The 22368-nt window shown below is 31.7% G+C and overlaps 1 protein-coding gene across 1 annotated transcript; it reads left to right on the top strand.

Moving 5' to 3' along the window:
- Positions 1-2791: 2791 nt before the first annotated feature.
- On the top strand, positions 2792-20679 carry LOC115887326 (lipase 3-like). The gene is made up of 8 exons (XM_030906727.1): positions 2792-2986; positions 3051-3225; positions 6343-6481; positions 9310-9556; positions 16720-16878; positions 18743-18827; positions 18891-19033; positions 20348-20679. The coding sequence occupies exons 1-8, from the start codon at positions 2924-2926 to the stop codon at positions 20519-20521; spliced, it is 1185 nt and encodes a 394-aa protein (XP_030762587.1). The 5' UTR covers positions 2792-2923; the 3' UTR covers positions 20522-20679.
- Positions 20680-22368: the final 1689 nt, after the last annotated feature.

Below are 22368 nucleotides of genomic sequence, written 5' to 3'. Positions count from 1 at the left end.
TTTGTATTGAAAAGAAATTTTGTGACTTTTTTTATATACATAAATGTTTTTCGAAATAAAAACTTTCGCTTAAACTTAAAAACTTAGAAAGAAAGGGCACAAGTCTGCCGATTTTATCCTTGGTTTATTTTTTAGACCAATGTAATCTGACTGAAAATCTGTGGATCTGGCCTGTGACAGGCTTGCTTAGCCACAGGCTTGGTCTGCCACAGACGTGGTCCGCCATATAAACACAAAAGACCAGGTATGCAGGCCAAATCTGCAGGACAAATCCTCTGGCTATTAAATAATACAGATTATTCAGACCCTGTGTAGAGCTGTAGATCTTTTCCTGTCAAGTTTTATTATCATCATTAGCGTGGATTCGGATTATCGAAGTAACACTGTATTTGTTATTGAACAGCAATTTAAACGTACGACTTTATCTTTTTTGAAAATGCCGTTGAGTTTGAAACTTGGCAGATTTAAACTTCTCAGTGACGCGTGAACAAATTCACCTAACCAAAAGAAAAGCGTAAAAACTTTAAATGTTAAGAAACATGTTAGAAAAATAAAATTTGCCAAGAAACGGATTGGGTTCAGAAACAAAAAATATTTTTTCCGATATTTCGTTTTATGTGTTTATTGTTCATTTTTGTTGTTTTCGAGAACATATATGGATAATTATTTACTACAATTTTACTAAATAGTAGTAAAATGAAGTAACAAACAAGACTTCATCCAATAGACAATTACTGTTTATCAGATTTTTAGCTCAGCGCTTATTATAGGAATAATTTTTAAGTGACAGCATGGAATAAAACGGGATATATGTGTTTAATTTTTCCTGTTGTTATTTTACGCTTGATTGACACGAGTACCGTAATTTGTCAATGTGTCAGTGTCGGAAAATTTTATCTTACGTTAATTTGGAATTCAGTAATGATATATCTTATATCACACAAGCGAAATCGTCATTTTTGTACCGGGTGTTTATTTTTTTTTGTTTAATGCTTTTTGTAAAGTGCTTACATTTTCTATGAACGTCTTCTAAAATTATAATTATGTTCTTTTAACAAAAATCGTTAGAACCGAAAAAGCCCCAGTTGTGTCACCGCTAGCAAAATCGGTGCGTAAAACTGCTAGCTACCGTAATTGAACTCATCTCAGAGGTTTTATTGTCTTAGGGGTTCTTTACTAGTTCACTATTGTATCTACCCTGCAATATCTACTTCTCCTAAATACAGGAATCTCCTATAAACTATAAAAACATTAAAAAATAATAATAAACAGAAAATATATTCGGATAAACCTACTAATGACTTCCTTGGATGCACCATAACAATTTAAAAATAATAAAGAATAATTATATGTAGATAATTGAAAAATTAGAATATTAATGAAGATTAGGTAACCAAAATGATTAGTTTTGTCTTTGACGACTTAATAATTATATGTCGTATTAATTAGAAAAGTTGCTTTAATTGGTTCATGAATATTAAAGTAATATAAAATATTACTTTATGATTACTTGCCGAAAAAAAAACGGCGTCGGCGATGGCTATGAAATGAAGATCGCTGTCATTTTATATGTAAAAATATACTCAGAATGTCATCGATCGTCATTTCCAAGCCAACTGGATGCCTTTTTTTTCGATCATACGAATCATTCGATATCGATCATATGATTTCGGCACATATATGATTTGAAAATTAAACGGCGCTATAGTGGCATTTGAAATTTTAATGTAAGATAATTGCAGAACTAACACCTAGTAGGCCAGTAAACGCAGCGCAGTATTTATGTAAAGGCGAGTGTAAAAGTAAAAAAAGATAGTAACCAACTAATCTCAATGGGAATATGTAGATAATGATCTCCTATTTAACCCCTCAAAAATCCCATTCGGTCCCAGTTTGGGAAGTTTGAACAAAACCGCTGCCATCTTGAATATTTTCTTTTTTTTTAAATATCCCCGTTTGCATAACTTTTTTCGAAAATACTAAAGATATGTCTTTTGTAGAGAATTTTAGAATAGTTTACCTTCAATCATTTCTTTTTCTAAAATAAATAGTAATAGAGATAGGGCACTAAAAAGTTACACTTAATAAGAAGCACAAAATTTATTATTTCAATGCTACGGAAAGGATGTTAATAGTTATCGGAAAATGTGATACTCTTTAACAATAGCAAAAAATATGACGTTAATCAAAATTAATAAGGACCACCTATCAAAGAATGAAATCAAAATGATATTATCATAGAAACGCTATTTGATTTTTAGGACTAAACGGTATGGAAATTTGAAAATGTATATAAACGGAATTAACCATTTTAGAACAAGCAAAAATTATTATGTAAAATGCATTTTTCTCAAAATGTCAATAATAAAAAAGTTGTTGGTCTTCTAATCCGGTAATCCGGTAAACAGACAATCCAGGGTCATACTGTAGATCATACCTATTAAAACAATTTTGAACTGTGTTATAAATAGTAATAATTATTATATTAGAAAGCGTTACAAATATAATTAGCTCTAAATGGAGTACTATAATAAATACTAGGTGTACTAAAACAAGTTTTTCATATTTATTTTTCAAAAAATGAGATAGATAAATTTTATTTATTTCAAAACATCTGTAATTATAATGGATAACTAGCTAACTCGAAAATTGCTAAATTACTTGTTTATAAGAAAAATCTGACCAGAGTAAACAGAAATTATATTTTGTAATGTATCAAATAGTCGGTGTATAATACGATAAACAATTTTATTTTATTGTTGATAGTTAGTGCATGTAATTACATAATACAATGCGGAAGCAGTTATTTCTCCCTCCATGATTGAAAATTATAAAAAAACATTTTTATATCATAGAAAATTAGTGTCAAATAGATTTTCTTAGCGAATAGACTAAAAAAATTATAAAAAATGAACCGGTAACCATGTATATTAATACGTATTTAATCCTTATTTTCTTGTGTAACTATGTTTACTCTGAAACTTTCGTGAGTACTTAGTAACAATTCTTAACTTAATTTTTCATGATTCTTTATTCTTTTAAAACTCTAGTTGCAAATTTTAAAGAAATACAACTACCCCGCGGAGGAGCACGTGATAGAAACATCAGATGGGTATATTTTGAAAGCACAAAGAATACCTCATGGTGCAGATGGTACACAACCGAGGGAAGTGGTACTTCTGGGTCATGGAATGGGTGGCAGTGGAGAAAACTTTATTCTATTAGGTATTTATTTTATTTCTGTTCTCTTTTTTAATGTAGGTAATGTTTAAGTATTATAAAGTTAATAATAAGTTCATTATTTGGCGTGTTTGAGAACATAGACTAATTCATAATAAGAACTATTTAAAAAGATTAAAAACAAATAGAAGAATAACAAACTTTTATAAGTATAAGTTTATTATACAGGGTGAGTCTTAAATAAGTGCAAATATTTTCAGGGCTAGTAGTTTTCCATAAAAGAAATACATTTTCTCTTTACCGTTTTTCAAATAAGAAGTCAAAATAAATAACCGACTTATTTTACTTTTAAAATTAGAAAAAAAAAGATTTTTGCTTAAATTTCTTTCTTTTATGGGGTTTTCTTTCTTGTAAATTTAATCTACTCCCTATGCTGCCATATTATCAAGAAATTATTCTTTTTCACGGAAAACTAAAAATATTTATAAAAATTAAAAAAAAAATTCTCTAAAACAACCCCATATACGTGTTTCTGGTGTTGAAATATATTACCCCTAAAAAGATTTGAAATTATTTAAGACTCACCCTAGCTGTACAGGGTGGCGCCTCTCATACGCCGCGGAAGCTCCAAAGAGAACTGTAGTTTATATCGAAATGAAATTTCGCCAGCGTATGTAGGTTACCTGAAAGCATTTTATAAAAATATATAGAATTATACAGGGTGTCCCCCAAAAAAGGTACATATCAAAGTTATGTTTTTTCTCATGGAACACCCTATGTATAAATTAATTTTTGGATTCTAGAAAAAAAAATAAAGATGAGTTTTATTAAAGAAGCATATACCTAAAATCTAAGGATTTTGACATATTTCACATTTTGTGAAAATGAAGAGTATATGTTAAATTTCGATAACAACTACCTAAATTTTAGTTGACCTTGTATAGCCTGATATTTAATTACCTACAGTAACCATTGTATGTTAAACCAAATTGAAATTTGACCCGAAAAGTTATACAGGGTGAGACCAAATTAATATGGAACATTAGTCACATTTAAAAGCAAGTTACTCCTCTATTTTAAATGGAACATCCAGTATATTTTCCGGTGTTCAATGGGGAATCTATATATCTTCAAAATATTATTAAGGTTGCCTACCCCTCAGACAAAGATTTTCTCAGATATTTTAATTGTTAAGATTTTGCGTCAGTAGATCTTTATTATTTGAAAAAATCTAGGGTGGCTGTGTGCTATACCTTTTGTTAATTTAAAAAAATTAAAGATTATAGAGTAAAATAATCAACGGTCATAAAAAGATACACGTTTAAAACATATTTTAATTATTACAGAATTAAAACTAGATATAAACCAATAATTATGTGACAAAAATTAGCTAGATGAAATCAAATGCTCAAAATGCTTCCTTTCCTGTTAACTGCATAAAAAAGTCTGCTGTCTTTTCAAAAGGATCTTTTCATTTTAAAAGGCATATGTGGAGTTCTATCTCGAAAAGCAGCTACAATAATTTCTCTCATGTTGTGGACATTAGTTGGTCGAGTTTTGTAAACACTGTCTTTAACATATCTCCATAAAAAAACAGACTAAATAAAATCAGGAGCATTTAATTATTCTATGGTAATTATTGGGAAAACTGGAAATCGTCCGATTTTCACCAAAATTGGTATACACCCTATTTTGAGGTCGTAGATTACGAATCTGAACTTTTTTCTTGGCGGTCTCTTACCGTTTTTCAGAAAAACGGAAAATTATTTCAACATTGAATTTTTCTTTATTTCGGCCCTATAAAGTAATAATTTCACTATATTTTCATTATATTATAGTTTATCTAAAAGCCACACTTGATTGGGATAGAAAAATGTTACTGAAAAACACTTTTCTTAACAAAATAACAAAGAAAATTGAGACCAGATGGAAGTTTGACATTTGATATATCCTTCTTTCTCTCTCCTATATAATGAGAGACAAATATATTCTAGACCTAATCTAGAAATTTGAAAATTTACAACGTTGCCATGTCTTCTATCTTTTCGGGTGATTAGGGATTTTAAATAAATGACCTATTATGAGATCGACAATAATTAAATATACCTACCTATATCCACAAAGTTACGCGAAAGAGTTTTGATTGCATTGGTTTCAACTTCTATGCGGAAGGGGTTAATCTTTTTTTTTTTGTTATATTATATTTATAACCACCAAGTTACACGAAAGATTTTTGATTGCATTGGTTACAACTTCCATGCGGAGGGTGTTAATCTTTTGTTGTTATATTATATTTATAGCCACCAAGTTGCACGAAAGAGTTTTGATTGCATTGGTTACAACTTCCATGCGGAGGATGTTAATCTTTTGTTGTTATATTATATCAAAAAAATATTAACCCCCTCCACAAAGAAATTGTATAAAGACTATTTATAACCACGAAGTTGCACAAAAGAGTTTTGATTGCATTGGTTTTAACTTCTTTGCGGAGGGAACTTCTTTGATATAATATAACAAAAGATTAACACCCTCCGCATGCAAGTTGTAACCAATGCAATCAAAACTCTTTCGTGCAACTTCGTGGTTATAAATAGTCAGATCTCGTAGGTAAAATAGCAATTATGGGAAGGAGCCATTCTTCTGGCGACCGCCTTTTGTAATCCCAGAATGAGCGAAAAAACACGCTAAATTTAGGTTTAGCATTGGCAACGTTGCTTTAAATGCCAGAAACACATAACACAACATTTTCATATTGTTAACAAATTTATTTTAGCAAATTTTCCTCTATTATGCATAGAATTGGTGAAAAAAGTAACAGAAAATAGCAATAACATCATTATTTATTGAATACCTAACAAAATATGTGCTAGAAAACCTTAAAAATATGAGAAATTAAGAAAAATTCGATGTTGAAATAATTTTCCGTTTTTCTGAAAAACCGTAAGAGACCGCCAAGAAAAATGTTCAGATTCGTAATCTACGACCTCAAAATAGGGTGTATACCAATTTTGGTGAAAATCTGACGATTTTCAGTTTTCCCAATAATTACCGATTCTATTAATTGGTGAATGCACACTGCAATTGAGAGGCGCCACCCTGTATGCAGATATACAAACTGCACAAATGTAATTAATTATAAATATAACAATCCTGTTTATTTAGGACCTCCTGATGGTTTAGCATATTATCTATCAGATAGAGGATTTGATGTATGGTTTTTCAATGCCAGAGGATCATTACATTCCAGAAAACACAAGTCTCTGAGTCCAGACAGAAACAGAAAGCAATTTTGGAATTTTAGGTAAATATATATCTGGGGTATTGATATATTTTGTTACTTTATAGACATACAGGGTGTCCCAATATTCCGTGGACATAGAACAACTTCGTATTTTTGGAAACAACACATTTTTTCCGATGTTTTAAGAACCGTTATTCCGATTTGAATACGATTTTAGTTGTCTATGTTTTGCTAAGTGCTTTAACATTTGACTTTCACAAAAATCAATAACAAGTACGGGAAGGGTAAAAACTACACCTACCCCTACATAAATTTTAGTATAAAAATTTTCCAATTACACCGACTACAGATTTTTTTTATCTCTTGTAGAAAAGCGCTACATCGCATAGTTTTTGAGAAAAAAAAAATTGGAGAATTGATTTTTCCAAAGCTGATCTACAAAATATACAGGGAGTTGTGATATTCCGTTGACATAGAACAACTACGTATTTTTTGGATCAAAATAAGTTAATTGCACACAATTTACCTTTATACAAAAGTAACGTGCTTCGTTTGTCCGTTAGAAGAATAACAAAAATAAACCCGAATGTTAATTAATTTAAAAATATTTTTTTAAGCTTTTTATGAAGCTTATTACCAAATATAATTTGTGATACTAACATAAAATTCCATATTTTCGCTTACTAAAAAAAAATGTATTATGCTCTAATAATCGAGCATAATAAATTTTTTGCGCCTCCATAGATCGATGTGACAAAAAAACATTTTTTATAAGTCAACTGTGGAAAAATAATTTTTTCCTCAAAAAGTATGCACGGTGGCGTTTTTTTTCTTCAAGAGACCAAAAATATAGTAAATACTATATATATAGAGGGGCCCATTTTACGAAAAGACATTTGGCGTTTGGTGGAGTTGTAAAATATTTATATTAAAATGTTTGTAAGGGTGGGGGTAGTTTTGACCCTTCCCATACTTTTTCTTGATTTTTGTAACAGTCAAATGTTAAAGCACTTTGTAAAACATCGAGTAAAACATAGATACCCAAAATCTCATTCCAATCGGAAAAACGGTTTTTAAAATATCTGAAAAAATGTGTTTCATGCCCTTTAGCCGACAACCTAAGCAAACCAAAGCACTTTTGTATAGAGGTAAATTGTGTCCAATGAACTTATTTTCTAAAAATACGTACTTACTTACTTACTGCCATTACTCGCTGACCAGTATTTGACACGCATCAAAAGATGGTTACGCAAGGCGTTTACTGTCATGAGCTTTTCTGTGAGTGAAAAGCCCGATACGTGATGTTATCTCTCTTCCGCACTCCGGACATTCAAAAATCTCATTACTTTGTTGCCTCTTTACTTTTTGGTTGTCGTTATTAACTGAATTTACAATTCTCCTCCATTTCGTTCTATTGTGCGCTGCTTCCTCCTGATGCTGCATACTGATGCTGCATACTTATCCCCTTTAAGTTTTCATGAACAACATCCTTGTATCTTTTGAGTTGTCCACCCGGTTTCCTCTTACCCTCTATAAGTTCACCGTAAAGAAGAGATTTCGGTAGGCGGTTTTCTTGCATCCTGCATACGTGGCCAGCCCATCTTAAGCGAGATTTAGTAATCATGACTTCAGCGCTCTCGCGTCAGCTTGCTTTTTTAAGGACTGATACGTTTGAGACATGGTGGTACCATTTGATTCTTAAAAGTTTTCTAAGGTGTCTCTGTTGCAACTTGTTTAATGCGCTCGTGTGCCGGCGGTACGGCACCCAGGTTTCGCTTCCATATAACATGGTGGGCATTATTACTGCTCGATACACTGCAAGTTTCGTTTTTGTGCTCAAGTCATGATTGTAGAAAACCCTGTCTTTTAATTTCCAGAATGCTCTTGAGGCGCTACTGATTCTGTGCTGAATTTCAGAGTCGATATTTGCCTTTTCCGAAATCAAACAGCCGAGGTAATTAAATTCCGATACATAGTCCAATAGTTCTACTCCGATTTTTATAGCGCTGTTATGATTTTCCGGGGGAGTGCACATGATTTTTGTTTCATCGATGTTCAGTTTAAGGCCCAAAGTCTCGTATGCCCAGGTATGTGTTCAGCATTTCCTGTAACTGCTGTAATGTATTTGCAACTAGAGCGCAGTCATCAGCTTATTGGAGTTCTGTGATGAATTTTATACGTATTTTTGCCCTGAGTCTTTTTATGTTGAACAGACCGCCGTCATACCTATATCTAACACCCATTCCTCTCTCCTGCAGTTTGCTGTCCACTATAATAGAGAGCGCTGCAATGAATATGTTGAATAGGAGAGGAGCTAGAATATATCCCTGCCTAACTCCTGTATTTGTCAGGAAGGGATCGCTCAGTGATCCATGATGTGACACTCTCGACTTGTTATTATTATGGTGGCTTTTACACACACTAAGAAATTTGTTGGGCACTCCGAACTTTTGCATAATTGCCCAAAGTGCATCTCTGTTTACAGAGTCGAAGGCTTTTGTTAGGTCGATGAATGCAACATAAAGTTTACTCTGCTGTTCCTTTACTTTTTCCTGTAGTTGGCGGACGGAAAATATGGAATCAACGGTACCGCGGTTGGTGCGAAAGCCCGTTTGCGATGCTGGGAGGATTTTTTCTATATGTGGGTGCAGGCGGTTTGACATAATTTTTGCGAGAACTTTACCTCCGATAACCAGTAGTGCAATTCCTCGGTAGTTTCCGCAATCTGATGCACTTCCTTTGTTCTTAAATATATTTACTATATTCGTTACCAAACCAAAAATACGTAGTAGTTCTATGTCCACGGAATATTGGGATACCCTGTATATCTCCATATTATCGGAATCTACCTGTTTTTCAATTACGTTTTCATTATTTATTTATTTTAGTTGGCATGAAATAGCAACAATAGACTTGGTCGATACAGTCAATTACATTTTAAGAGTCACCGGTAAAGACGGCTTGTTCTATGTGGGACACTCTCAAGGAACCACGATTTTGATGGTTATGTTAGCGGAACACCCGGAAATGAACCAGAAAGTCAAGGCGGCAACTCTGTTGGCACCTTCTGCTTACCTTCAGCATACCTCCAGTCCAATTCTTAGTTTAGGGTCAAAATTAAGAAGATTAGGAGAGGTAAATATATTATAATGTTAATATTATACTAAGGGCTGGTAAATGTTTGTCTTGGGTCGAGATTTCCGTATGTAAGAAGAGTACAATGCGTTCATAATGTACTGAACAAAGACAGAACAGTAAACACTTTGCCAAACGTATTAAATAAACCGAGAAAGTGTGCACGTTGCTAAGAGACGTGGAAGTGAATATAGCAGATTTGTCGCAGTTGACCGGTCGACCCAATCCCAATCAGTATCAGTACCTCTGTCAGTACTTAAAGTTCTAGGGAAAAGTGTACATCATGCGTTCAGCTTTACGATTTAATTACGTCTCGTGATACGGTATTTCTTTATTTATTAACAAGTCGTTGTAATTTTCCCTATAGCTTGAAAAAATTTAAGTGCAAGCTAGAAACACTTGCATTTTTGGTAAGAATAAGTGGAATTGAGTTGGTGTTCAACAGTGGTTGTTGGAAAAGAACTCTGAATTCAAAAATCGATATTTCGAAATCACAGATAATTGATTGTAGTTTTTTCAAAAACTTTCTTAATATTTCTGCTGTATTTTTTTCGTAGCGGATTGTTAAAAGGGGGAGCGACAATTTTTCTTATTTATTAATAATAACAACTAACCATAACAACTAACTATACCCATAATTCTTATCTAACAACATTTTCTTCTAAAAGTTACTAGAGTTGCCAACCTAGTTTTGGGCGCCGAAATTTAAATAATTCTTAAAATCAATAAAAAAATTACACGATTGCTGAAAATTGAAATGCTCTAAAAGTAAATGGATGGGTTCACTACAATTTTTGAATGGCATAAAATAATCTTATCGAATTTTCCTTATGTAAACATATTGTAAAGGATCCGATCTTCAAAATAAAAAACGTTTCAATATCTAAAGTGGTTCTGGAGTTATGGACGTGTGTTAAGTTAGCACAACCACTTTAAAAAAAATGTATGGAACTATGTGAAATAATTGCCATAAATTAGCCGTAAATTTGCCGTGAAAACGAAAAATTTGCCGCTCTTCGCTAAGTATGTTAAATCGATGATTGTGCTAAGTTAATATTAAGTTAGCACAACCACCATTGGAAATCAGTGAAAGAACATAGTTAGGAATTTTATAGTATAGCAGGAATTTGCCGTTTTTTGCCGTTCTTAGATACAATTAAAAAAAATATCCTCCGACCATTCTCTATCCCCCTGCAACAGAAAATGTAATAGCGTCAAGGTCACATATTAAGTTAGCACAACCATTCCAGTAAACGTTAAGAAAATGTCTGAAAGTAGGTGGAACAATTGCCGTAAATTAACCGTAAATACACCATGCAAACGAAAAATTTGCCGCTCTATTATTTGTTTACAAAATCGATAATTAACGTAAACAATAACGTTAAATTAGCGCGATTTTTCTTAAAATTCACTAAATGGGATCAATAATAACTTTTTAGTACAAAAGGAATATGCCGTAAATAAGCCATGAAATCGAAAAATTTGCCGCTCTTTTATTTCTTTATAAAATCTACAGGGTGATTCAGGCTTCCGAAAAAGCTCTATGTTAGGTTTTTGGTTTATGAATTTCATTTTATTTTTTTATATAATATGGGGGCAATGGTAACGCATATTTTGAAAATATTTTTGTCAGCATACAGGGTGATTCAAACATATTTTCAAACCAAAGTTGTATATTTTTAAATGGAATGCTATATATATTTTTTTAGTTCAGTGGATTTGCCACTAAATTTCTCTTTCAAAATACCCCAATTTCATATACTATACCTAATGGTTTTTGAAATATAACCGTTTTTAAACTAAATTTACTGCTTATTTAAAGCCGTCTGAAAATTATAAATGCGAAGAATTTTAAAAAAGTTTAACGGGAAGTACTGTATAATAATGTCTTCTTCAAAATTCGGTCTACCAAAATTTGTAATATTGTTTGATATATACAGAGCGAGTAAAAACTAAATTTTGTATTTTTATCTACTATTTTAAATGGAACACCCTGTATTTTGTATCATAATTGAACAAGGTGTTGTTTAATCTTTTTGTTTTATTAATGCCGAAAATCGATATTCAATAAGAAAATTATTTATCCCCCTGCAACAAAAAATGTAATAGCGTCAAGGTCATATATTAAGTTAGCACAACCGTTCCAGTAAGCGTTAAGTAAAACGCCTGAAATTAGGTGGAACAATTGCCGTAAATTAGCCGTAAATACACCATGCAATCGAAAAATTTGCCGCTCTATTATTTGTTTATAAAATCGATATTTTTTTTAATTAACGTAATCGATAACGTTAAATTAGCGCGATTTTTCTTAAAATTCACTAAATGGTATCAATAATGACTTTATAGTACAACAGGAATATGCCGTAAACAAGCCGTGAAATCAAAAAAATTACCGCTCTTTTATTTCGATTATGACCGAAAATACAGGGTGTTCCGTTTAAAATAGTAGATGAAAATACAACACTTAGTTTTGACTCACCTTGTATATATCAAACAAGATTGCAAATTCTGGAAGACTGAATTTTGAAGAAAACACTATTATTCAGTACTTCCTGTTAATTTTTTTTTTAAATTCTTCGAATTTAGAATTTTCAGAGAACTCTTTAAATAAGCAATAAATTTAGTTTAAAAACGGTTATATTTCAAAAACCATTAGGTATAGTATATGAAATTGGGGTATTTTGAAACAGAAATTTAGTGGCAAATCCACTGAGGTAAAAAAATATATAGTATCCCATTTAAAAATATGCAACTTTGGTTTGAAAATATGTTTGAATCACCCTGTATGCTGACAAAAATATTTTCAAAATGTGCCTTACCATTGCCCCCATATTATATAAAAAAATAAAATGAAATTCAGAAACCAAAAACCTAACATAGAGCTTTTTCGGAAGCCTGAATCACCCTGTAGATTTTATAAAGAAATAAAAGAGCGGCAAATTTTTCGATTTCACGGCTTATTCACGGCATATTCCTTTTGTACTAAAAAGTTATTATTGATCCCATTTAGTGAATTTTAAGAAAAATCGCGCTAATTTAACGTTATTGTTTACGTTAATTATCGATTTTGTAAACAAATAATATAGCGGCAAATTTTTCGTTTGCATGGTGTATTTACGGCTAATTTACGGCAATTGTTCCACCTACTTTCAGACATTTTACTTAACGTTTACTGGAATGGTTGTGCTAACTTAATATGTGACCTTGACGCTATTATATTTTTTGTTGCAGGGGGATAGAGAATGATCGGAGGATATTTTTTTTAATTGTATCTAAGAACGGCAAAAAAACGGCAAATTCCTGCTATACTATAAAATTTCTAACTATGTTCATTCACTGATTTCCAATGGTGGTTGTGCTAACTTAATATTAACTTAGCACAACCATCGATTTAACATACTTAGCGAAGAGCGGCAAATTTTTCATTTTCACGGCAAATTTACGGCTAATTTACGGCAATTATTCCACATAGTTTCATACATTTTTTTTTAAAGTGGTTGTGCTAATTTAACACACGTGAGTTATGGCGTGTTATGTGTTAAAAAGTTGAGTTTTTAAATTATCGCGATTACTGACGTTTTCTCGTTATAAAAAAATGACACCCTAACGATATCCTTATAATTCCATTTCAGATGCTCAGAAACATGTCTAATTATTGTATTTAGTTATTTTTTCAAAAAAAAAGTCTTTTAAATATAAGCGGTTTGCGATCGTGATTTTACTTTACTTGATAGGAAAAGGCGTACCGGCAACGCCGCAACAGCACGCCGTCGCATTTCTCTCACTCCGACTTAACACGATCCATATGCGATTTACTTCTACACATGTAAATGCCGACCCAAAAATAACAGTTGCCAGCACGGTATATAACTATTCTACAATATACCTATCACCAGATTGTCTTTAAAAAAGGAAATTTTATTACCGAAATTTTGAAAAAAATGCATTTTTTTATAAAAAAATGCTTAAAACGGGATTAACCATTTTACAACAAGCAAATTTTGAATGCAGTTTTCTCAAAATGTCAATAATAAAAAAGTTTTTCCTCTTGTCAGATAGAGGATTTGATGTATTCCGGGGGACATACTGTAGATATATTTCCACAAAAATAATCACTTAAAGATGAAGATATTGGATCTGTTTAATTAAAATGACACTGTGAAAGATATCAAATATCAGGGTAGCGCAATGCATTCGCCTCGGTTGATTATACGAAATGGAAAGATGTAGGGAAGGCAATGTGCAGAAAAAATTAAAATTATTTTGAAATGTAGAAGTTATGTCAGGACTAAGTTTGTAACTGCGTACTAAGTTTGTAAACACACCAAAATTATATTTTTTTTCTTATTTTCTTATTTCTTCTCTTCGGTATTTTATTTAATATTTGGATCCTTGGACACAAAATAAGGCATTTATTATAAGGGTTAAACATGTTTACAAGCTTTGGTTTTTGAGATATTTGAAGATATTTAAATATGCATGTGCAAAAAAAATATCAATTATTGTTGTCACAAAAATGAACATTGCTTTTTAGAATTCATTTTTGTGCTGACATTTAAGCCAGAGAAATAAACTTTACTGGAAAATGTGATTGCTTTGTTTAATGTATACAGGGGTATCAAACATTACTGGTCTATTTTAAATATTTATTTTACATAAAAACTTCGTTATTTCAAATCCAACACCCTGTATTTTTTTTAAATTAATCGAAGCAGATTTAAATGATCTTTCAAACTATATTAGGGTTTTCTATACCTATCTAGCTCCGATTTCAATAAAGGGAAATTGTTCAATAAAATGGCAACCAAGAGGGCTGATGTCGTCATGGCAAGTTTATAGTGACCTTAGTAGCTATTTTCAAAATATTTATTTTCATTTACCTCAATAGTTTAATAAATAATATTTATTAAATATGTATTTATTATTCTATCTAGAAAAACGAAGAAGTAGTTCTTTGATTTATTTTACGATGACCCGTAGATATATGGATTTTCTATAAAAGACCCAATAAAGGCAAATTAATTTTCTTCACTTCCAACGACAGGTTTCTGCCTAATAGGTTTATCATATACTATACTACCAGCTCTGCGAAATAGGACAAGTAATATTTCAAAGGAACGCTTATCAGGGAGATTCCTATTTGGAAATATTTAAGCATATAAGCAAAGAATCTATACTAATATAATATAAAATCCTTAAATGACTGACATACTGATTAATCACGATCCTGCTCAAACCACTCAACGTAAGAAGCTCAATTTTGGCATACAGGTTGATTCTATGGTGTAGAGGTTCGATAAGAAGGGATTTTTCGAAATTCCAGTTCCAAGAGGGTGAAACCACCCCTCAAATATTACAATATTTTTTATCTAAAAAACAGTCAAGTTTCCGAAAAAACGCTTAAACACGTATATTTTATTTTGTTTTTTTACATATTTTAAGATTTTTTTAAAATGTATACAGGGTGTTTCGAAAAATCTGGTCATGGATTAATCACGGTCCTGCTTAAAGCCCTTGACGTAAAAAGCTGATTTTTGGAAAACAGATTGACTTTAGGGTGTAGAGGTTCGATAAGCAGGGATTTTTCGAAACTCGAATTCTAATGTGTGAAACTATCCCTCAAATATTAAAATATTTTTTATTTAAAACCTGTGACTTTTTCGGAAAAACTCTTAAACACGTATATTTTATTTTGTTGTTTTACATATTTTAAGATTTTTCATAAATTTATACAGGGTGTTTCATAAAATATGACCATTGAGTAATCACGATTCTACTTAAACTGCTTGACGTTTAAAGCTGATTTTTGGCAAACGGATTAACTGTAGGGTGTAGAGGTTCGATAAGGAGGGGTTTCTTGAATCTCAAATTCCATGAGGGTGAAACGCCCCTGAAATATTACAATATTTGTTATTTAAAAAACGGTTAGTCTTTCGGGAAAACACTTGGACAAGCATAATTTATTTGGTTTTTTACATATTTTGAAATTTTTTAAAAAATCATACAGGGTGTTCCAAAAAGTTGGGTAATTTCTTAACCACGATTCTGCTTAAACTGCTTGACGTAAAAAGCTTATTTTTGGCAAACGGATTTTTCGAAAGTCAAATTCCAACGAGATGAAACTACCCCTCAAATATTACCAAGTTATATAATGATAACGCCATATTGTTTTTTTTTCATGCTGACATAAATGTGAGGAAATTTTATCCAGTTTGTATGTTAATGGAAATTCTTGCTTTGCTTTATCATCACCATTACAAATGATTAATTCGACGCGAACGAAATCGCTGGTACACGCTAGTATTTTAATATTCTTTTGCATAAATCCTTGAGGCCAGAGAAGCAATTTTCCTCACAAAATAAAATCACTAGTAACATATTCATTCGTTCCGCCAGCAGATTAATTATTCATTATTTTTCTTTATAAAATAATGAATACTTATTTATTAAACGATTATAGGTAAATTTAAGTAAACTGTTATAAATCTAAATAATAATAATAATAATAGCTCCCGTATATAGCGTTTGACGCCTTGGGAGTAGCAAGGTACAGCTTGCCATACCTAGAGCCGTTCGGTATACAAGGAAGGTAATGTGGCTAGCCCTACGCTTCAACCGCCTATTATTACCTCAAGATTGTGAATTCCAAGTACTCATTTAAGGCTGAGTCCGACCTAGGTACCCAAACTATTTTTATTTTAATAAAAATAGTCGGCTGATGAAATGCCGGGTGTGGGATTCGAACCCACTACCTTGAGATTGGTAGACGAGAGCCTGTACCTCTACGCTACCGGGCACCTTTAAATCTAAATAATAATGTTAATATACTAATCTCGATTTTGAAAATAGTTACTAACTGTCGCTAAAAAATTGTCATGGTAACACCAGCCATCTTTTGTTTCAACATCTTTCTGTTTTCGTGTAATCAACCGAGGCGAATACGAGATGTGCCACCCTGTATACAAGAAATGACATATCTAAATTTGTCTGCTTGGATTGAAAATTCAGTAGCTTTTTATTTACAACAGATTCGGTTATTTTTTTAGTTTTCTTATCTCTATAGTGATATTATGAGAAGTTTGCCGAAATAACTACCTAATGTTGTAATTTTTATAAAATTTCCGAATTTTACTGAGCTTTGACGATTTATATTCTTTATATAGAGTATCACATCGATGCTAAATATGTACGAACTTCCGATGTCCAATGGCCTTATCCTCAACAGGTTTTTGAAAACTCTATGTAACAGATCCAGCATGAAAGACATTTGTATGGATGCCGTTTATTTGCTAGGAGGAGCAAATTCTGGATTAGTTAACAAGGTACACGTAAAGAGTTACAGTTATTATAAAGAAAATTTATTTGATATTACAGTGTTATTTTTAAAATTTGAGAAATAAAAAAAAATACTTTAAAAAAATCCTGGGTTTTTGGTGACTGAAACCGAGACTGAAACTGAAATTTTAAAAATAAAAATTTGTTTAAAAAAATGCTGCGTTAGTATCAAACATTAGATATACAGAGTGTAAAAAAATAGTGTATCTAATTTCGGTGGTTGATTCTGCAGATAAAAATAAGACAAAAAGTTGCTATGAACGTATGCCCCAAAAATGCTTCCCAAAGAAGTTACAGTCCTCGAAAGGGTAAATTAAAATAATGTATTTTGTTTATATTTAAGAATATTGGTTAATCGTTTTTCTTGAATTTTTGTACTCTTACACACATTCTAATGCCAAAGCGAATGGTAGTGTAAAATTCCGTAACAGCCCTGAAAGGGTACTTTCAATTTTTAAATTAAGGTAAAGAGAAAATAATAAAATAAGAATATGATAAAATGTAAAGAAATTATAAACTACTTAATCTCATGATTTCGCTAATACTCATAAAATCGATGCATCGTAATCTTTAAACGCAAATAACTTGAAAACCGTTCACTATTTCGAACTAAATGAAGAGCACCTGTTTACGTCAAAAAGTCCTAGTTTTATGTCATTTGTTATCCTATCGAAAGATGCGTACAATTTATCTTAGATAGGAACTATCAAGAACAGGAAATTGCCATCCTATCCGATAGTCAAGCAGCACTAAAGGCGATCAACTCAGTAACCATCAATTCGAAGTTGGTCAAAGAATGCCTAGAGAAGCTCAATAAATTAGGCAAAGAAAATAAAGTTCTCCTACTCTAGGTGCCTGCTCACCAAGGGATAGATATACATTCCACTAAGTGGACCAGAACCGTTCTGTTTTCTAAACGGGAACTAACTGAAAGCGGAACATGATGCATCTGAAAGACTCCATCCGTAATTTGGAATAGGTGTCCTCCAACTGTCTAAGACACTCGAAAAAGTTCCTCACAACTTACGACCGAGAGAAATCAAAGGTTTTCCTTGAGTTAAGTAAAAACAATCTTCTCGGATTGCCACGGGGTTTCTAACAGGACACTGTGTCCTCAACGAACACCCCAGTAGGCTGAAGCGGAGAAACAACGGCGAATGCAGATTCTGTGGGGAAAATGGGGAAACACCAGAACATCTTATCACTGAGTGCGCCGAGACGACGACCATTCGTGCCATGAACTTTGGTACGGCTGATGTCGAGGATGAAGAGCTGGCCTCTGTTAAAGCCCTGAGACTGTATGATAAGTTATAACTCGTTATAACTCAAGAAAGGGGAATACACAATAGAGATCTGTAAGGTCGCGGTGATTAATTCCCCTCTTAAACATTCGATATCCTACATGTCATTTGTTAAAATTACTGTATTTATAAGGATAGAAGAAGTACCACCAGTACTACCTTCTACCCTAATGGAAAGTACCTTTCAGGGCTGTTACGGAATTTTACACTATGCCATTCGCAGATTTCGCAGATTCGCAGATTCGCATTCGCAGATTTCAAAAAAGACGGTTTACCAATGTTCTTAAAAATAAACAAAATATATTATTTTTATTTACCCTGCCAAGGGTCGTAACTTCGGGAAGCATTTTAGGGCATACGTTTATAGAAACTTTTTGTCTTATTTTTCTCCGTAGAATCATCCACAAAAAAATTGTGTATCTGCACTACTTTTTATCCTGTATATTAAATTAAAAATATGGAATTTAAACATTAGAGTTTTTAATTTTGTTCAGTATTTTACCAGGTACTTTTCTATCTTGTTTATAACATATTTATAATCTTATTTCAGACTTTACTACCAATGCTGATCGAATTTATTCCATCTTCTATATCTACCAAACAAGCGTGGCATTACGGACAAGTTATTGCTTCAGGTAGTACTAATTTTTATAATGTTTACTTCATTTTTATGTATAAGTGCATTTTGTATATTTTAGGAGAGTTTAAACAGTACGATTATGGTAAAAAAATGAATCAGAAAAAATACAATAGTCCTACACCACCTATGTACAATATGTCAAATATTGAAGTCCCAATAGGGTTGTTTTATGGGGACAGCGATCCTTTTTCTACCCCGAAGGTAAATAAATGTTATAATGATGAACAATACAGGGTGGTTTGCACTATGTTCCGGAAATTTCTGCATCATATTCTGCAGATAATAATTAGTAAAAAAATTCGGATAAATATATGTCCTATAACATGCTTAGTTTCGGAGATGCAGGGTGTTGAAGTTTCATTTTTATTCCGATTTTTTCCAAATAATTTCTGAAGTAATGTCAATATTTGGATGAAAATTGGTGTCTGGGGTTTTATTGATATGAGAAATTCGATTTTGATGTCAATATGACTCCTACTTGTAGAGAGCCCCACCTACATATTTTTTAACTGGTTTGAAAAGTTATAACTTTTTGTCCGTACCTGTAAACAACAACTGATTACAAAAATATACATTTACGACTTTTTTATGCAAAAAAGTCTCTTGGTAAAAATTGCTACGAGTAATATATGGTTCTTGAGATATTTGGAATCGAAATTATCAATACCTGTTATCACTGACATAAATTAAACATGTTAACTTAATAGTTATTAGACTGAAATCATAAATGTTAAATGTTTTTGTGCCAAAAGTTCAACAGAAATTGTTTTATCACTTTTTCGAATAAAAATTTATGATTAATTTAAAAAAAGTTCCCAAGTTTATCATTTCACTCAAATAACTATCTACTTAACATGTTTATTTTTTGTCAGTAATAACATATATTGACTATTTTCATTCTAAATATCTTACGAATGGTTGCTCGTAGCGATTTTTACCAAGAGATATTTGTTACGTAAAAAATCACAAAAATGTATATTTTTTCACTCGGTAGTTTTATACAGGTACGAATGAGAAGTTATTACTCATCAAAGCAGTTAAAACACATGTAGGTGGCCCCTATACAAATAGAAGTCATATTGACATCAAAAACAAATTTTTCATGTCCAAAACCTCAACCAGACACCAATTTTCATTCAAATATTGACGTTACTTCACACGTTATTTGAAATAAAAGTCGAATCGAAATAAAAATGAAATTTCTACAACCTGTATCTCCGAAACTAAGTATTTTTGGACATAAATTTAGAAGAACTTTTTACTTATTTTTATCTGCCGAATGTTCTGCCAACGTTTCCGGAATACAGTTCGGACCATCCTGTATAATAAATGTTAAAACTGAGCACAACCTTAGTTCTTGTAAAAATTGTTTAGTAGTTTTTCTTCTAATAATTTCTAATAAAATATTGTATTGTAAAACTGTAGAAGACATTATAACAAGAAAAACGTCATGTTACAAATGTTTTTTTTTAATTAAAATGGGCCAACAAGTAACACTTATTTTTTTTCTTTTAGATGATAGACGAGTTTGTCAAAGTTCTACCAAATATAGAGCTGGTGTATAAAGCCCCAGAGGAAAACTTCAATCATCTGGATTATATTCTGGCTTATAATGCCAAAGAAATCATTAATGACGTATTACTGGATAAAGTATTCAAGAAATATATGGATGACAATACTGTTGATTAGCTTGAAGTTAAAAAGTTATATATAAATAATATTTTTATGAAGTAACCCATCTCAAAAAAGTATTAATTAGATCTTATGCCTTTTTAGCTAAGAAAATTTATTTACAAATCTATAAATACTCATAGTTTATATAATAATTAAATAAATTATTTCCAGTTCAGTAAACTCTTTTACTTCTGTATATCGTCAGTGAAACATGATAACCTGCTAAGTCCATTTTTGATTTAAAGTCGGGTAAAGCGGATGTGTGGCCGAAGGAAATATATATTATATTTCACAAATCTGCCTAAGGCTTAGCCCGATGCTGTCGTATTTAAGCCATACCCGAGATTCTAAGATTCCATACACACGTTCTTTGCTTAAGGCTTGATTAAGGTTGGCAGAGATTCAGCATTTGTTATAAAATAACGAGCACTTTGTTACAAAACCATATAAATTATATATCACTGTTATCACAAAACTTCAATCTATTTCCGTATTGTTGCGGAATTTTAAATTACATCTTTATTTTTGCGAAAATTTAGTCCAAATATAAGGAATATTTTGTTGATGTTTGACCATCAAAATCTTAAAAATAAAGAAGTTGTCTAAAAATGTGCTACAATACGGATATAGTATAATTCTTAATCTTTAATTTCTTTCTTCATTTGTGTAAAAATATCTAGCCAGTTTTACGTAAAATGCCGAACGCTTATTTTTCCACTTTTTCGGAATAGTAAAATGGACTCTTAAGGTGCGTTCACTCCGGCTGCGTCGCTCTCTAAAAAGTTATTTTTTTACGACGGTATTTGTTTTATTTTACTCAGTACTATCTAAATAATATCAGTATTTTTCAACTAAGAAAACCATACCTAGACATTTACTCTTTTTTATATTTAAAACACACAAACATCTCATCTTATACCTCTATTGTCCATTTTCTTGGACAAATTTCCATTTTAAAGGTACAGGTTCGTATCAGATACATGCAAATGAAATTTAAAGAGCTATTTTCAAAATGTCCCTTGGCGTCTTTGCAAGATCTATCCTATCTGTTCTCGTCCACCTTTTGAAAAGCAAAACCAACCATAAAAAGAACCGATCTCGATTCAATCTTTTTTCTTATCTTTTCCCCGCAAATGACGTACTTGTAGGATCCTTTGTGGCATAATATGTATATAGGGTTATCAGATTTTGAGGAATTTTTCTTTTATATCTAAAATTAGCATTTTTTAAAGCAATGTAATTTGATAATGTTCTAGAGAATATTCCTTACATAAATGCAAGGATATTAAATAATACTATGTATTATGGAAGTAGGAAGTCCAGTTCTTCTGGATGAACCTAGTTCTAGTTTGAACTAGGTTTTCATTACTTATAGTTCCTTGAACTAGGTTTTTAATTCATATTAGTTTCCGACTAATACTGACATCTGTCGCTTGCTCTTGGGTTTCATTTCCATTACTATACAGAATTGTGTAATTTTTATAATATATGGGGGGAGGGGGGAAGGGAATACTACGAAATGTGTAATTTTTTGCGTATATAAAAACCTCAAAGTTTTATTTAAATAATTATAATCTATACTAATATATAAAATCCTTAAGTGACTGACATACTGATTAATCACGATCCTGCTCAAACCACTCAACGTAAAAAGCTCAATTTTGGCATGCAGGTTGATTCTAGGGTGTAGAGGTTCGATAAAAAGGGATTTTTCGAAATTCCAGTTCCAAGAGGGTGAAACCATCCCTCAAATATTACAATATTTTGTATTTAAAAAACGGTCAAGTTTCCGAAAAAACGCTTAAACACGTATATTTTATTTTGTTTTTTACATATTTTAAGATTTTTTAAAAATCTATACA

Source organism: Sitophilus oryzae, unplaced genomic scaffold, assembly GCF_002938485.1.
Source record: "Sitophilus oryzae breed Bouriz unplaced genomic scaffold, Soryzae_2.0 scaffold_562_pilon_pilon, whole genome shotgun sequence".
Lineage (NCBI taxonomy): Eukaryota > Metazoa > Arthropoda > Insecta > Coleoptera > Curculionidae > Sitophilus > Sitophilus oryzae.
The sequence above is the reverse complement of the archived record's forward strand: the minus strand, read 5'-3'. Positions and strand labels throughout refer to the sequence as shown.